Raw genomic sequence first — 18,220 nt, forward strand, 5'->3', positions numbered from 1 at the left:
TTTTAAGATTTTATTTATTTGGGAGAGAAAGAGAGAATGAGAGAGAGAACATGAGAGAAGAATGGTTAGGAGGAGAAGCAGACTCCCTGCCGAGCAGGGAGCCTGATGTGGGACTCGATCCCAGGACTTTAGGATCACGACCTATCCGAACGCTCAACCAACTGAGCCACCCAGGTGCCCGGCATCAAGGCTTCTAAGCAGAAGAATGAGTTGATCAAACTGCATTTAAAAAGATAATTTGCGGGGACGCCTGGGTGGCTCAGTTGGTTAAGCAGCTGCCTTCGGCTCAGGTCATGATCCCAGGGTCCTGGGATCGAGTCCCACATCAGGCTCCTTGCTCGGCAGAGAGCCTGCTTCTCCCTCTGCCTCTGCCTGCCTCTGCCTGCCTCTTTGTCTGCCTGTGCTCGCTCGCTCTCTCTCCCTCTGTCTCTGACAAATAAATAAAATCTTTAAAAAAAAAAAAAGATAATTTGCTGACGCCTGGGCAGCTCAGTAGGTTAAGCGTCTGCTTTTGGCTCAGGTCATGATCCTGGGGTCCTGGGATCAAGTCCCACGTCAGACTCCCTGCTCAGCGGGGAGTCTGTTTCCCTCTCTTCCATTGCTCCTGCCCCCTGTCCGTGTTCTTTTTTGTTGGCATTGAGAAATGCAGATTGAATAGAAAAGAGGGGTCTGGGAGCCCAGGTAGAGAGCTCCTGGGAAATCACCAACATTGGTATTTACTCTGGGGGCATCATAATGACCTCTTTTAATCCTCACAAGTAACCTTTTTGAAGTAGGTGCTTCTGTCCTCATTCTTACAGGTGAGGACAAGGAACTTGCTTAAAGTTTCCTTAAAGCAGGGAAGTGGCGGGACCCACAGTCTGCATCCTGAACCTTCCTCATGCTCCTGTGACCCCCATGGTTGGGCTCTCCCTAAATGTCAGGCCTTTGCAGCTTTTGGGCTTCTGTGATATTCTGACTCTGAACTGGAACGTGAGCTCCTTGACACTAGGGATAATGACTCTTACCTGTTTTCTTCCTTTTGAACCTTGGCATTCACACCCTCAACTTCCAAACCTGCATCTTGGGACCAGGCCACAGATGTGACAGCCTTAATTAGTAGTTTGTGTAAACACGGGGCTCAGGTTCTCCGATGTAACGTGCACACCGGAACAGTGCACACTCTCGCTTATATTGTGGGCAAAGCTGTCAGTGGTGTCTTGGGTCGTACGAGATGACTACCTTGGGCAATACTGCTCCAGTGGGAAAATGCCTGGTTGCAACCCTGTTCCAAACCAACATAAAATCAGCATTTGGACACACCATTAACCCAGCGCATGCAGACTAAGGAGTGACAGCCGAGTCAGGGCGATTTCTCCTCCTGGGGCGTCACTGCCACACGCTGAGGCCAGAGCCCCATGGATCTAGTTTTTGCATTTGTGTGTATTTTCTTGTTTAAAGTAACTAAATTGGGGGCACCTGGGTGGCGCAGTCAGTTAAGCGTTGGAGTCTTGGTTTCCGCTCGGGTCAGGATCTCCAGGTCCTGGGATCAAACCCCGTGTCGGGCTCCAGCTTGGCAAGGAATCTGGTTGAGATTCTCCCTCCCTCTAGCTCTCCCACTCATACGTGCTCGCTCGCTCTCTCTCAAATAAATAAATAATCTTCAGAAAAACCCCAAAATAATTAAATCGCTCTGACACAACCTGCAGAAATTAGAGGCTGCCTGCGGAAAGTGGTCTAACTGTGAATGTCCTTTGCAGAACTCTGGCTGAAATGGCAGCGGCCACCTCTGTCCACGTGGTTGCGGTCATCGAGCCCATTATCCAGCACGCCGACTGGTTCTTCCCTGAAGGTAACGTAACTTTTCGACTTCACGGACTGCCCGAACAATACAATGATGGTATAGAAAATTTTTTAAAGAAGAAAATGCTTCAGTAACCCCTTCGCGATTCCGTGACTGGCTCACGTTTATTTTTAAACCCCCTTGCGTGCGTCCACATTATTTTGTATTTCTCTTTGTTTCACTTCACCCCGGGGGTGTCCACTCAGCCAGTGTGCACTCGGTACCCCCGGCGCTATGTCTGCCGGTGAGATATGCTGTCTGCCATTGGAGAAGAAGCAGATACTATCCCACGTGTTAGAAGGAAGGGTGGATGGTTATACAAACTCAGATGTTGGGCACAAAGAACCAGAACCGCTTTCGAGAAGGGGTGACACCGGATATGCAGTTTTCCACTTGGAAGGCAGCTTTTTGCTCCGGTGGCCGGAGAGCCGGGTTTTTGTAAAGGTGGAAGATGAAGCTGGATAGGTTGATTGGAGCCATTTTGTGAAGGTGGGAGTTGACTGTGTCAGAGAAAGAGGATTTCAGGCAATAGGGAACAGGTTTTCAAACTATATTTGTTGTAGTCCTGGGATCTTCAGAGGTGCCATGAACCCCTTCGGGGATACTGCTAGGGCAAGCTTTGTGAGTCCAGACCTCCTGCCCCGTACTTTGCCCAGAGTGGCCCCACTGTCACCTCCCGTGACTCCAGGGCGAGCTCGTTTCTCCTTTCCCCGGGTCTCCTCACCATTGAGAATCACGCCTCACTCATGGAGGTTCTCAACAAGTACATGACACGTGGATGAAAACTGGCATTTTGCCCAAGATTTCTTTGGGAAAACAAATCTTAGAAAAACTGCTATAGGCAGTATGGAGTTGCTGTTGCCTTTTATTTGCATTTTATATCAAACTGTAAATACCTTTCTTTTTTTAAGTAATCCATGCTTATTGTCTTCTTCCATATTCCATGATTTTTTAAAATTTTATTTTAAAAATTTCTTTTTACAAAGAAGAAAGCAGAGGAATTGTGTAACTTATATTCTGAATTATACCCTGTCCTTATCTCAATTTATTTCCTCCCCCTGGCTTGGCAAACTGTTGAGAAGATGAGGGGGCAGGGGGTTGCACTTGTGAAACAGCTGGGAGTAATTTTTAAGCCTCGTGTGCCCATTTGCCGTACACCTTATGTGCTGGCCGGCCTCGTCTCATGGCGCTTCACTTGACCACGCTTCCTAGATGTTGCATTTATTTTACAAATTGAAGGTTGGTGGCAGCCCCGCCTTTGCTGCCATTTTTCCAATAGCATTTGCTCATTTCATGTCTCTGTCCCATTTTGGCAATTCTTGCAGTATTTCCAACTTTTTCCATTCTCGTTATATTGGTTATAGCGATCTGCGGTCAGTGATTATAACTCACTGGAAGTTCAGATGATGGTTAGCCTTTCTTAGCAATAAAGTATTTTTTAATTAAGGTCTGTGCCCTGTGTTTGTAGACCTAATGCTCTTACACATGGCAGCACAGTGCACACATAACTTTGATGTGCACTGGGGACCAGAAGAGCCATTTGACTTGCTTTATTGTGATACTCACTTTAGTGGATTGTCCATTTCATCGTGATATTTGCTTTATCATCACGCTCGCTTTATTGCGATACTCACTTCAGTGCGATACTTGCCTTATTTCAGTGGTCTGCACCAAACCTGCCTTGTCTCTAAGGTGTACCTGCACGTTTGTTTCTTTTTCTCCTTGCAGAGGTGGAATTTAACGTATCGGAAGCATTTGTGCCTCTCGTCACCCCAAATTCCAATCACTCATCTCACACTGGAAATGACTCTGACTCAGGGACCCTCGAGAGAAAGCGGCCTGCCAGCATGGCGGTCATGGAAGGGGACTTGGTGAAGAAGGAGAGGTGTGTTTACAGCTGTTCACTTTCCTCCAGCAGCAGATGTCACATAGAAGAATTATTAAACCCTCAGGATCTGGTACTGCCTCAATGGACCTATAGTATGAGAGTGGCCATGGCACCCATGACTATTAGGTCCAGACATTTCAGGAATTCCGCTCTAGTTCGTTCCAAACATTAAACGTGACCCCCCAAGGCAGACACGTAGCTCGTCGGTACACATCTGTTGCATATGCGTCCAAGCTTCACTTGCTCTGTGATAAGCATCATACACATGCTACGAAGTCACTTAAGTGTACTTGATGGGGGAAAAGGAGAGGGTAAGTGGGAGGAAATTTAAGTGTTGTGGACAGATAGGAGAATAACCCACCTCGCACCAGTGAGTTGTCGGATGTGGTGTTTAAAGAGACCTATTTTGGGTATAACTTGGCCCTTCGTGGAAGCCAGCGCTGAATTTGGTGTTCAGCTGGAGGTACTTCTCTATTTGCCAACCGTGGAGGAAAAAAGACAGCTGCGTGGGAATTAGTGAGAGACGTCAGTCTCTGTTCTATGCTCCACGGGCGAGTGTAGTGGGATTTTCAATGCTTAATGAGGCTGTTTATGTTTTGTGCCTGCAGAGGCCAACCATTAAGTCCGTATGATGAAATGCCACTGTGTTCACCCAAAAGGTTAAGTTAGGCCTGCGGAGTGACGTGCTTCATGCACACACACGGAATAACATCACCGGACACAGTTTTACAACTAAACCAGTAAACAGATTCACAACTAAATTTCATAGTTTTTTTCATTGCCTGATCTTATAGTGAGCTTTGATTTTTTTTTTGTTTTCCTTTTGCTTTGTTGTTGTTTTGTCCAGGCGAAGGCCAATACTTTACGTTCCTATCTGTCCCTCTGAAACCCACATTTCTTGTGTGCAAAAGTTTTACTTCTCTGAAGCCCCAGTCACACAGTAGGTCCTGCTTCCTGATGACACACTGGCCACCGCACAGTTTAGCCTTCATGTATTTGAAGTCACAAAATGCAGCATCGTGGCCATGGTTGGCACATGTGATCCTCGGTTATCTCCCGGGGTAGGTTCTTCCTGCCAGCTGACCCAGCACACATGAGCTCAGGGAGCCACACGTGTTTACTTTTCAAACTGAAAAGCCTGAGAGTTCCTCCATCGCATAAGTTCACTTACGCGAAAAGTGAATTTTCCTTCTCCCCGTCTTCCAACCACCATCTCCTTCCCGAAAGCAGTGATTTTTTTTTTTCCCGGGATCATGAATCCTCTCAGATCTGTTCTTCACATGTACCCACACTAGGGCTCGTACACCTCAGCCAGGGAGGCAGTGTGGTGTGATGTCCTGATGCTGCCCTCGGCTGCCACCCCGTCCACCAAACACATGGAAGTGAGGAGGCCACTGGGTGGTAGGCGAATGGGCACGCGGACGTGATGTCCCCCACTCCATACAAGGCCTGTCCACGGACTTTCAGCTGTTCACACCCGAACTGAGACAGGACATTGATCAGTACCAGGTCTGTTGCTTGCTCAGGTTTAAAGCCAAGGCAAGCTGCTTGCCTCGATAATAGCAATGACCATTCATCTGGTTCTTGCTGCCTCACTGCATGCGGGGCAAGTCGGGTGGCTCTTGCCGTGCGCGGGTTGTAACACGTGTGGAGTGATGGACTTCTGTCTCACTAGTCGGCTTGCATGCTGTGTTGACTGTTTCTTCTTTCTGTGTAGCTTTGGTGTGAAGCTTATGGACTTCCAGGCCCACCGGCGGGGTGGCACTCTAACTAGAAAGCACATAGCCCCAGCTTTCCAGCCACCACTCCCGCCCACAGATGGCAGCACCTTGGCTCCTGCAGGCCCAGAGCCCCCTCCCCAGAGCTCTAGGGCTGAAAGCAGCACAGGGGGTGGGACGGTCCCCTCCTCTGCAGGCACACTGGAGCAGGGGCCAAGCTCGGGCGACAGGTAAGAAGACCAGCTTCTGCTGGCAGTGGGTGCTCAATGCCCCAGCCCTCTTGCAGGTGCTGGCCTACGGGCGTAGCCTCCATGCCCACAGAACTGCTCGGCGTGGAGTGAACCAGATCTGCCTTCCCTCTTCTGGTTGGCAAAGGATGGGAAAAAAGACTGTACATTGCTTGCTCTTGTTCCTGTTTTCCAAAAGAAGCAACGCTTGTTTGCATTCTTTACCATCCTGCTTTGGTGCTGGAAGCCAACAGGTGGCTAGCTCTATTACAACCCCCTTTTCCCTGTTTGATGTCTACTCAGTGTTCATTTGCCATGTGCTTTTGTCATCTTGTACACTAAGTAATTAACACTTGAATGTAATGAGTTACTTAGATTAGAGCATTGCTGGTATTCAGTCATTCACCCACGCACCCATCCATCTGTCCATCCTTCCCTTCATCCACCTATTCATCCGTCCGTCCGTCCGTCCATCCATCCATCCATCTGTCCATCCGTCCACCCACCCATCCAGCCATCTGTCCGTCCATCCGTCCACCCACTCACCAATCCATCTATCTGTCTGTCCATCCGTCCACCTACCTACCCATCCATCCATCTGTCTGTCTGCCCCTTGGTCCACCCATCCGTCCATCAGTCCATCCATCCGTCCGTCCATCCATCCACCCATCCACCCGTCCAATCAGATTTACTGAGTAACTGTGTGCTGGGTGCCGTACCAGGCACAGTTGGTGACTGAGACCTCCCCCACCCCTAGCTTTCAGTCTTACAGGCAAATTGATTGGCAAATACAAGGTAGAAAATACGATGATGGACTTTCTTAAGAGGCCCTTTTGTTGCTTAACATTTTTTGTTGTTGTTGCTTAATCTTTTGATTAGCCACCTGGAATGGGGTACAAGGTACAGCTGTAAGGAAGAGTGCCTTTGAACTTGAGATTTTCATCTAATCTGCTTGAATTCACTTCCCCACCAGAGGCCACTTTAGGTGGTATGCCAAATAGTGCAGGACTAGAAGTTCTGTAAAAGAGAAGTCCCTCTACGGAGTATGTGCTCCGATTTTTCTGGTCCTTTTCTCTACTGTGCCATCTAGAAAGCACTAAATAACCACATATAAAGTAAAATACATGCATGGAACAAGGATCCAGCTTCTCTGGATGGGGAGGGAGTGCCTGGTGGGGTGTGACGCCAGCTGCTTAGGAGATGAGAATCAGGTTCCAGCCTCACAGCTGAATTCAGGTTGCCCTATTTTTCCTGAGCTCCTTTTTACTCACAGAATTAGCTGAAATTCACGTTTTGGTTCAAAATCACAAAGGCCTCTACCTCCCCAGGCTTCCTAGGCACATCCTGAGCTCCATGATGTCTTGTCGAAACTGCCGCTCCACACACGTCTTTGTTTTAGCTCTAATTTTTTTGTTTGAGGGAAAAAAAAAAGTATTTGCAGGCTCAAACATTTTTCATTTACCTGTAGCCTTTGGTTTGCTTAATCAAGGCTAAATGCATTAAGACAATAACTAGAATGCCCTGCAGAAGGACAAATGGAATGTCAGTCGTCAATTTGCTTTTGTGTTTTGTGCCCTGTGGGTATTTTTAGCATTTGCTCTTTGGTGACCCTGACAAAATGCAGCTGTAAAGCTTAGTGTACGAAGTTCTGAGCCAGGAATTGGCCCGTGTTCTGGTCTCTGTCCACTCTGCTGCCAACCAGCTCCGGGCTGGGAGCCATCGCTGAGTCTCAAGGGTTACTCTTTCCTAGAGTGCAAACGATTGATAATAACCAAGCACTTTATAATTTAGACTGTTGGGATCTTGCCACAGCTTTGCTTTGTTTTGTACACTGTGTGTGTCATATCTCATTCTTTGGAAGCCCAGAAGCCCTTTCATGTTTTTTTTAATACTGCCCAATTTAAGTACAAGCAAACTAGAAACTCCTTGTTGGCCTCTATCAACTGGCGTGTCTCATGATATTCAAGTAGCTAAATAGCTAGAAGACAATGGAGGCAGTGAATCTCCTAAAATATTTAGCTCTGTGTGGCCCCAAATAAACAGTGGCTTTGCAGACCCAGTGCAAATTATCGAAAATTCCTGATGCCCTCCGTGCCTGTGGAGGTGTAAACTCTGGTGGAATCTGGTGTTTTGAGAGCATGCTGACTGACTTTCTCAGGGAGTACCTGACATCTAACTTGACTTCTGCTCTCCGTAGTCCACCAAAACCCAAGGACCCCGCACCTGCCCCTGCCCCAGCGAGAAACAGCAATCAGATGGCCACTGGCCAGAACCAGACCCAGACCACGGCTGGCTCCCATCAGCTCTCTGTCAGCCCAGGGCACAATTCCGCAGGCCCTAGCCCGCACACTCTGCGCCGAGGTAAGTAGCCACCTTTACTCCTTCCCCTTACGGAGGGATGTGCAGACTTCCTTGGGTTTAGCGCAGGGATTCATGGTGCAAGGCTTTCCAAGAGAGCATCTCCATGTCTGTTACAAAATGGCAAGGAGAGGGCCACCTGGCTGGCTTCGTCGGAGGAACACCTGACTCTTGATCTTGGAGTCTTAAGTTCAAGCCCCACATTGGGTGTAAAGATTACTTAAAAAAAAAAAAAATGGCAAGCAGAAAAATCAGTCATTTAAAAGCAAAATCATTAAAAGGAAGTGAACTAATAGCTGAAAGGCAGGCATTTAGGAATATGTTTAAGCCACAAAGCCTAACAAACAAAAGGTTGTTTTTTGTCAACAGTGCTCCCAGTTTTCCAGGAATCTGGTATTCCAGCCCTGCCCTCTGCTTGGAAACCACCCCAGCCTCTGTCTAGCCAGGTTCTGCAGATCTGTCAGCCACTGTAACCTCTAGATTGAGGTCAGGGCTTTCTGGGTCCTGAGTGCTGTGTGATCTGAATCGTTCCCACCCATATCCCTACTGTCCTCTGCTCAGCAGTTAGGGAGGTTGTGCTAAAACACGGCAGATCGTGTCCTCTCTCTCTTGAAACTCTCCCTCCAGTGGCTTCTGTGCAGACCTCCCCCGTGTGTAGTGGGACCTGCTTTGGGGCCCTGCACTTATCACGCCCCTCTTTCCCCAAACTTCAGCACTGCTGGTCTGCTTGCTCTCTGTTCCTGGGATGCACTGACCTCATTCCCCTCTTCCTTTTTCTTTTTTTAAGTTTGTCAGAGAGAGAAAGCACAAGCAGAGGCAGTGACAGGCAAAGGGAGAGGGAGAAGCAGGCTCCCCGCTGAGCCGGGAGCCCAATGCCGGACTCAGTCCCAGGACCCCAGGATCATGACCTGAGCCAAAAGCATATGCTTAACCAACTGAGCCACCGGGTGCCCCTCTTATGTTTAAGTCTTTAATCCATTTTGAGTCGACTCTTATTTATGGTGTAAGATAAGGGTCCACTTTTATTCTTTTGCCTGTGGATATCCACTTTTCCCGACACCACCTGTTGAAGAAACCATGCTTTCCCGATTGTGTGTCCTCAGTGCCCTGTCCAAGATCAGCTGGCCGCATGTACACGGCCTGATTTCTGGGCTCTCTACTCTGGTCCACACGTGGTTCCTTAGCATTCAGGTCCCAGCTCAGAGATTACCCGCCCTGTGAGCCCTCCCTGTCATCCTACTCTGACTAAAGCCCAGCCCCATCTCCGTGACTCACCGAGTCTTCTTCTGTCACATCACTCTCTTTCAGGGCATTTTCCCCTTGATCGGAAATTTTTAAATTTAATTTTTTACCTTGTTGCTTTGTCTTGGACAAGGTCCACCATTCTCCCATGGCCCTGGCACCCGACGCCCCTGCCGCCTCTCCTCATTGCCTTGGCACCCTTTCATGCCAGGAATGGTCTTTTATTCAGTGTGAATTTACAGTTCTACCACTCAGAACAGAAAGCTAGACATTTTTCTTTTTAAGTTGCTTATGGTAACCAGAGTATGGCTACTCTTCCAAAGAGTCCTTTCTTTGTCAGCTGCATAGTTATTTCTGTGGGAAAAGGTCTTCCAGGGTTCAAGGTCAAAAGTTCTAGGCCAGCATAGCAGAACCAACTTTATACCCTTTTCATTCTTGAATTCTGAGCCCTGTAAGTGGAGAGCCAGCCAGTGTAGGAAGGAGGAAGGAGCTGAAAAAGAGACCAAGGAGTCCATAGAACATGGTTGTGAGCCTCTGTTCTGCCAGTTACTGGCTGTGTGATCTTTTGCAAATATTTGACTTCTCTGAACCTCAGTTTTCTCTACCATGATATGGGTATAACAATGCCTGTCCTGCAGGGAGCTAATGGGACTTAAGCGAGGCTTAAATGGAACTTCAGTTTATGTAAGGGGCCTAATTTGGTACTAGTGATGTGGGGTAAGTGATGCTCCTTAATTTCCCTATCGCTTTTCGGGAAGATTAGTAGGACCTCAGTACAATTTGAAAAATGCTAATGTCTCCCCTTACCGCCCATCTCTCCCAGCCCAAAACCAGGTCTCCGTGTTTTTGATTTCACCCTCCTCAGTACCAAATTCTGCCCCCTGGCCTCCTCACCCCCTTCCTGACGCTGATCTCAGCTGGTGTGGAGAGGGTAGTGGTTTGCTTCATCCCTCTTTAGAGAAATCTAGCTAAGACAACTCTTCCAGACTTACTTGTACTTCTATCCAGAGCATATCTGCTAATTCAAATGATTCCAGAATTGGTAGAATTTCTGTTATTAAAAAAAAAAAAAATTAAGCCCTCTAGAAGCCGGCTTAAGGCAAGGGGCCATGGTGCATATACAGGCAGATCAGTCGTGCTTGGGGGTCACCCTCTTCTAGCTCCTCTTGCTTCTCCCCGATTCTTCGGGCGGGCAGGACACTGACAAGTGGGCAGCTCACTGGCCTTAGAGCATCGAGTCCATCTAGGGAGGTGGCTCCCTTCACTTAATTCTCTTCATATTAAACTTTTCAAATGACAGACCTCGGGGTACCTGGCTGGTTCCATCAGCAGAGCGTACAACTCTTGATCTCAGAGTCGTGAGTTCAAGCCCCACACTGGGTGTAGAGATTACTAAAAATTTTTAAAATAAAAAAATAAACAATGGGTCTTTAAAGATCTAAAGGTCGGTATGTATATAGAGTACTTTTTTTTTTTTTTTAACCGTAAACCTCTTGTTTGAGCAAATTTTAGATTTCCAGAGAAGTTGCAGAGGCAGTGCTGGTTGTTCCCAAATGCCCCTCACCCACTTCTCCGACTGTTAATGACCCAGGTCCCCAAGGTGCATTTGTCACCCCCCAGAAACCAGCCCTCCTGCTTTACTATGGACAAAACTCCATATTTTGTTCGGATTTCACCAGTTGTTCCACCAGGGGCCATGTTCTGTCCCGGGCCCGCTCCCATGCAGGAGGCCACGGTGCATGCGGCCGCCTCTTCTCCGGAGTCTCTCTGGGCTATGACAGTTTCTGTCCTCCCTTGTGTTTTCGTGGCCTTGACAGCTTTCGGGGAGGGCCAGTCTGGCATTTGGAAGGATGTCCTCAATTCACGTTTGTCAGCAGCTGTTCACCTGGTTGGACTGGCCCGGGGGCCTTGGAGGAGGCAGACCACAGAGGTGAATGCCCTCCTGCTCGCATGCTTCCACCGGGAGCCCGGTATCAGCCGTTGTGAGATTCACCTCATAAAGGCGGTGCTGGCTTTACTCACTGAAAGATGTTTTCCCCCTTTGTGCAGCTGTTAAAAAACCTGCTCCTGCACCCCCGAAACCAGGAAACCCACCTCCTGGCCATCCCGGGGGCCAGAGTTCTCCAGGAACATCTCAGCACCTACCCAGCCCGTCACCAAAGCCAACCACGCGAAGCCCTTCTCCTCCCGCCCAGCATGTGGGCCAGGCCCCCGGCCAGCCCTGCACCACCTCACAGCCTTCTGCACCCCGGAGGTACTCGAGCAGCCTGTCCCCGATACAAGCTCCCAATCACCCACCACCGCAGCCCCCGACGCAGGCCGCACTGCTGGGGCACAGCAAACCGAGTAGCCAGGGCCCGCCCGCTCCCGTGGCTTTGCCCAGTGAGCCTGGACTTGAGCAGCCGCTTCACACCCCTCCCCAGACTCCAACGCCCCCCAGTACTCCACCTTTAGGAAAACAGAACCCCAGCCTGCCAGCTTCTCAGACCCAGGCGGTGAGTAATCCTGAGATGGCACAGCCACACACCGGAACCTTACCAAGACCAAGACCAGTACCAAAGCCAAGGAACCGACCCAGCATGCCTCCACCCCCACATCCTCCTGGTGCCCACTCGGCTGGGGATGGCACCCTCACCAACGCTGCTCCCACTGCCTCCAAAATAGTCACGGGTAAGTGAGAAATCAGCTCAGACCTTTCCCCCTTCCACACTACATCCAGACACTCCCCTTTCGTTTAGGCCTTGGTTTTCAGTGGGGGGCAGCAAACTGTACCCACTGGCCAGATCCAGCCCATAGCCCATTTTTGTAAATAAAGTTTTATTGGGACAAAGCCACTCTAATTTGTTAACAAACTGCCTTTGGCTGCTTTTTTGCTAATGTAATGGTGGTATAGACCTTTCAGAGAGTATTTGGCTCACAGAGCCTGAAAATATTTAATACCTGGCCCTTGAAGTTGGCTGGCCTCTGACTTATAGTATCATATGTGTTTAAGACCTATCTACATTTACCTTTTTCCAAGTACAATGACCTAATTAGTGAAAGGTATTATACAACGTGAGCATGAAATTCATTTCTTAGCGATTTCCCCATTAAGATACTTACCTTCCTTCTAAAGCTAAAAATGTTCATAGTAAATGAAACATTTCAGACATAACTTTAAAAAACGTGATCTGTGCCCATTTGGATGCTCCAGCAAGGGAAGTCTTGGGCGTGAGCACATCAGAGCACCAGTCCTGAGTGTTGAGGGAGGGAAGGATCAAGAATTTTCCATAATTCCCATGGAAACCTGTTTCAGGTAGTGATGATTGTATACATTTCTGTGGGCTACCTAATGGGGTGTATTTTTTTTTTAAGATTTTATTTATTCATTTGACAGAGAGAGATCACAAATAGGCAGAGAGGCAGGCAGAGAGAGAGAGAGAGAGGGAAGCAGGCTCCCTGCCGAGCAGAGAGCCCGATGCGGGACTCGATCCCAGGACCCTGAGACCATGACCTGAGCCGAAGGCAGCGGCTTAACCCACTGAGCCACCCAGGCACCCTGTATTTTTTTTTTTTAAGGGCAGTCTAGAACATGATCATTTTAGTTAATTATGATTTCTTTTCAAAGTTCCACCCTTAGGGCTCTAATACACTATTTGATTTAAGGATGGGGTAGATTGTGGGGGGGTTAATGTGTTTTTTAAAATGGCAGTTAGGAGCTTTGAATCACAACAGCTTAGTTTTAAATTTCCTATGTGGAGCTAGTTTTAGAGAAGCTGAAATATACCTCTTGGCTGACCAGCTGTACTACACATCTCTGCTGAAACGAGCCAGTGGTATCCCCCAGACTGGTACCCCAAATAATGATGGTTAACCAATTAGTCTTTCTTTTGATAACCCTATTTCTTTTTCAGGAATATACTGCATAAATGCACTGTTATAAATGGTTAATAATTTCTGATGATACTCCAGCTTCTACTTTTGAAAAACAAAGCCATATTGGTGTGTTTGTTTGTTTGTTTCCCAATAGATGCCCTCACAGGTGGGGAAGGTTCCCAGGACTAAGGTCTGTAACCACCCCCAAGCAGCTCGCTCCACAGCTCCAAATGCTCCTGCTTAGCCGTGTTTTGCAAATGTGCTTGTGACTCTGTGCTCAGGAGCAGCTCCTTGAGGCCCCTGCCACCGTTCTGTAGCGTTAGACAAATTCCTTATGCTGAGCTGCTGTGCTCGCAGTTCAAGAGGTAGATGTCCGTAGATTGAGAACCCAGTTTCAAGCAACTCTTGTAAGATAGGAGGAGTGTCTTCTTTCTTGTTGGTAAGCCTTTCCTAAAGGGTCCTGCTCTTCTCAGGGATTTACCTGTCATTGATTGGCTCATCACTTCCAACCAAAGAGGACTCGGGTGCAGTCAGCCCAGAAAATTGTGTTCCCTGTGTCTTGAGCTTTAATTTTTTTAATTGTATCTTAAGTGCAAGTTAACCGCATGGAGCTTCTTAATTTGATGTTGGAAATTCTGAAGACCAAAAAAAAAAAAAAAAATTCCTCCAAAGATCCCACTAAATTCCTTTGCATTCCAGCATGCTTACATTTTGCTTTCTTAAACCATATGAGCTTTTCCAGGGGCACTGTGAGGCTCATCTAAATCCTGCCTTTGGGTCCGCATTTGGACACCATAAGGCTCTCTTTAAGGGTACCGTTGCTCTCATCCGCTGAGCTGAGCCTTAAACCTATGGTGGGCTACTTCGGCAGAGTATTCACAGCTTTGGTCTGAGTAAGACTTTCTGGAGAAATCAGAAAGGGAAACTAGAGTGTGACCTTTAGGACATGGAGGAGGGCACGGGGGTGAGTCCTCTTCACCACTCCCTATAACCCAGAGAAGCCTGGGGTTGCCTGACAGGGTGTGGAAGTCATATATAAGAGTGAAGTGACTAAGCTCTAATCAACATGTCAGTACTTGGGACACCCCAAACTTCTCCCCTCCACCTAGATCTTTCCCTCTTTTTGATGGAAAACTACAAACCAGAATCGTGTCTTTTGTTTAATACCATTCTCAGCTCAGGTGTCTTTCTTCCAGAAAGCCATCTTACTGACCCAGTACAACCCCATAAGGCTCTGTACTTTATAATTATCAGGTCAGGGAGATTTTATATGAAAACTACTTTTCCTTAAGATATTAACGAAGTATTTAAAAACCAATCTATGTTATGAACTCTCCTACACTCAAGAAATTCCAGGTCACCACAATGACCTCTGTATTGCAGAATTAACTTTCAGTTGCTTAAAATGGCCTGGACTGCCTCCGGGAACACACAGAAGGCCAGCATTTAGGGCTCATGAATCCTCTATTATTAACCATTCCTGGATATGGCCATTGGGTATTTCAACATAACTTCCAAGGAAGGTGGTTCTTTATGACGACATCATGTTTTTACATGGAAAACCACGAACAGATTCCTAGAAACAGGTTATTTGTTTAGAGCAATTAATCCCCAAAAAGTAGAATTAAGGCCCGGGGCTTAAGATAAACTCTTGGGGGCAACTGTTCCTGCCGGGCACCTCTGGCCACCAACCTGGGCCAGCTCAGCTGCAGCCCGGGGAGAACGGTGGGACTCTGATGTCACTGGAACCTCTTCTTGGTCATTACTGTAGAAAACATGACCCAGGCTTTTAGCTGCGAAAGTAAGAGAGTTTACATCTTGCTGTTTTTAAAGTAATAGATTCTAGCCAAGAGTGTTCTAATTTCAACATTTTATTAAATAATTTAGATGTATGACCTGCCATGTTCAGTAAGAACTGAAATTGGAATAATTAATGGTAAGGAAAAGGCACCTGATTGGCCAAAGCATTTGTGCTACTTGATGATCATGTTTGTGCACTAATGCCTGTTACTAACCGGGCACGCTCCCCCTGCCTGCTTGTATCCCTACTAATAGTGCATGTACTAATGGAGGCTGGCTTCGTTCATGCTTGCTGTCAATCACCCTGAGTACAAAGCGTGTCCACAGCATGTGTCAGGTGCTCAAGGGCTGGCCCTGTTACTTCTCTCACTCCTGTTCTTGTCTATACCGGGCCGGCTTGAGATGTAATAGAAAGAGGACCTTGTAGACTCGGATGTGCCTGAATTAGAATTGCAGCTCTGTGTAATGACCTGGCTTATGAGTAAGAGAATTTCTCCTGAAGGGGTGAAATCAGATAAAATAAGAGAACATCTTTCAGTTCTTAATTTACACGGAGTCTTAAGTAAACGGTAGCCATTGATGATCATTTTTATCTTGGGAAAAAACAAATAGATGCTCAGAGTTCTGTATTAGATTCATATGTCAACGCTTTAAAAATTCATATGTCCAGACACAGCCTTCTAGGGCTGGGGCCCAGTCATCCCTATTTAGATTTTTTTTTTTAAAGAATTTTTATTTATTTATTTGACAGAGATCACAAGTAGGCAGAGAGGCAGGCAGAGAGAGAGGAGGAAGCAGGCTCCCTGCCGAGCAGAGAGCCCGATGCGGGACTCGATCCCAGGACTCTGGGATCATGACCCAAGTTGAAGGCAGAGGCTTTAACCCACTGAGCCACCCAGGCACCCCTGCCCCCAATTCAGATTCTGATGCACTGCTTGGTTTTCCCAGTTCTTTTGTGGGTTAAAAAGACAATGCTCTGGAGCAAAAGACATTTCTTAATATTTTGTGATATTCCATGAGTCTGAGAATATCCACGAGGCCCCTATCCTCTGCACAACGGTACGCCGTATTGCTCTCGGGATCGTCCTTAAACAAACTCAACACGCCACTAGTTCTCACGGTGTTCTTTTTAAAAACTGACCTCTTTTTATATCCTGAAAGACATGCATTAAAAAAAAAAAAACAACTAACCATGGATATTGAAGGAGATTTGGAAACTAGAAATAAGAAGGCACTGTTTGTATTCTATTTGTTTCTCTACTCTAGTTTTTTTCCCCCTAGAAGTCCAGGGAGTGTATGATTCTAACTATTTTTCATATATAGATTTTGATCTTGCATTTTTTAATTTCACCTTACATTCTATGCTCCTTCCCATGTTCTGATGGAGTTTTAACAACCCATCTTTTCCAATGAATGTCTAACGTTAAGCAGACAGATTTTTGCTCAGAGTTGGACATTTCAGTGGCTTCTGAAGCAGAAGAAATAAACTTGCAGTTTATTTTTAATAACTAAACATCAGAATCATGTCAAAGTAAATATTAGAATCTTTGTAAAATAACCTTTCCCCCCTTTTTTGCTACAATGAACCAGAGTGTCCAGACTCCTGCGTTATATCCTCAGAAGCTGTCTGCTCTGTCAGGACCCTCACCCGCGGACGCACAAAGTCCTGTGGGGCGGAGGGAGAGCACTACACCAATGAAAACCCAGGCTCCAGGGTCCAGCCCATCTGGCTCTGATCCTGTGTGAGGAGCTGAGTCTCTCAGGGTCTCCCTTTCTTACCTCTACACTGGTTATACTAGTGCTGCTTTGGGGTCATTTCACAGAGGGCCAGTTCTCACTGACGCGATGCTGTGTGCGTAGCCCCTGGGACCATGTCTGGTGTGTGGTAGCTGTTCAGTGGTGCCACCATCGTGATGAAGAGTAGTCTCCTTCTAAAAGCTAGCTCTGCACACACGCTGATTCTTCCTACTTCCTGTGTGTGAACAGATTTGCTGTCTTCTTTTTAAACATGGTTTAGCCAGCCTGGCTCTCTCGGTGGGTAGAGCTGGTAACTCTTGATCTCAGGGTCATGAGTTCAGGGCATGGAACCTACTTAAAACTTTATTTTTTTAAGATCTTATTTATTTGACAGAGAGAGAACGACCATAAGTAGGCAGAGAGGCTGGCAGAGAAAGAGAGAGGGAAGCAGGCTCCCTGCTGAGCAGAGAGCACGATGCGGGGCTCGATCCCAGGACCCTGAGATCATGACCTGAGCTGAAGGCAGAGACTTAAGCCACTGAGCCACCCAGGTGCCCCAAAACTTTAAAATTATAATAAAATCATAAATAAAAATAAACTCAGCTGCCTTTAAAAAAATAAAAATGGTTCATGTAAGGGGCAGGGGGTTAAGGCTGGGAAATAATGTATCTGCCAACCTCAGGCAAACCAGGGAAGCAGGCAGGAGGCCTTATGTTCCCACCACACATTCTTCCCCCGCTGTAGAATTTTTGTATATTCATCATAAAGAGAATTTCAGGAAAGTACAAATCCAGAAATTATATGCGATGGAAAGGAAGGAAGGAAAAAGATCTGTCCTCTGAAAAGGGTCTGTGGCTGTTTGGTGTTGGTTTGCATGGAAATCCACATATTAACAAGTAGAAATCTAATCAGCATGTATAGAACCTTTGCATCACGCGTCCCCCACCAGGCATGGCAGTTGCATAGTCTCTGATAAACTCTTTGGGCTAAAAAGAGACACTCACTGGTTGCACCATCTGTCTTGTTGGGTTGGGGATTGAATTTGCAATGGATTTCTTATACCAGTCTTGTCTTGGAGACAGGACTACTCTGCCTGAGGCTGTAGGAAGGGAGAATTGGAAAGATGGTTGAGCTGGAGGGCTCTTTGTCATTCACCCGTCCAACTGGCCAGCCACAACATTTATTGAGATTCAGCTATTAAGCAGCTACAGTTCTAGGCGCTGGGGATGCCCTGAGCTAGACAGACACAGTCCCTGCTCTTCGTGACTTCCTTTCTGCTGAGGTCAAGTCTAAGACATTGGGATCCCTGCTCCGTGCACACAGCCCACCCTTCCCTTGACTGCACCACTGGACACTGCAACTCAGCACAGTTCAGTTGGTTTTACCATTATCGTAATACTGGAATTGTCAAGTGCATTCAGCCCTTGAACCCTCTCACACCTTGGCACCTCCACCATTCTAGAAATTTCTCTTGAGTTGTGGTGCACATGAAACCGGAAGAGCTGGGGCCGCCAACCCAGGAGCCCTTGTGAGAAAAGGTAGTAGATAGATCTTGCAGCTCAGAACTGTAGGG

General features: G+C 47.2%; 1 protein-coding gene across 5 annotated transcripts in view; it reads left to right on the forward strand.

The window, feature by feature from the left end:
* ARHGAP17 (Rho GTPase activating protein 17) overlaps positions 1-18,220 on the forward strand; it is an 84,692-nt gene that overhangs the window by 64,394 nt on the left and 2,078 nt on the right. The window contains exons 15-21 of one of the 5 annotated variants that reach the window (XR_009407015.1): positions 1,740-1,831; positions 3,551-3,707; positions 5,428-5,658; positions 7,853-8,016; positions 11,305-11,925; positions 13,265-13,300; positions 14,998-15,046. Coding sequence is in view for 4 of the 5 variants with exons in the window: in XM_059415158.1 (XP_059271141.1) it covers positions 1,740-1,831; positions 3,551-3,707; positions 5,428-5,658; positions 7,853-8,016; positions 11,305-11,925; positions 13,265-13,299 (1,300 nt within the window). In the remaining variant the exon portion in view is untranslated. The remainder of the gene's footprint in view (positions 1-1,739; positions 1,832-3,550; positions 3,708-5,427; positions 5,659-7,852; positions 8,017-11,304; positions 11,926-13,264; positions 13,301-14,997; positions 15,047-18,220) is intronic. The other 4 variants (XM_059415158.1, XM_059415159.1, XM_059415157.1 and 1 more) reach the window with 4 other exon arrangements.

The sequence above is a fragment of the Mustela nigripes genome, chromosome 11 (assembly GCF_022355385.1).
Source record: "Mustela nigripes isolate SB6536 chromosome 11, MUSNIG.SB6536, whole genome shotgun sequence".
Taxonomy (NCBI): domain Eukaryota; kingdom Metazoa; phylum Chordata; class Mammalia; order Carnivora; family Mustelidae; genus Mustela; species Mustela nigripes.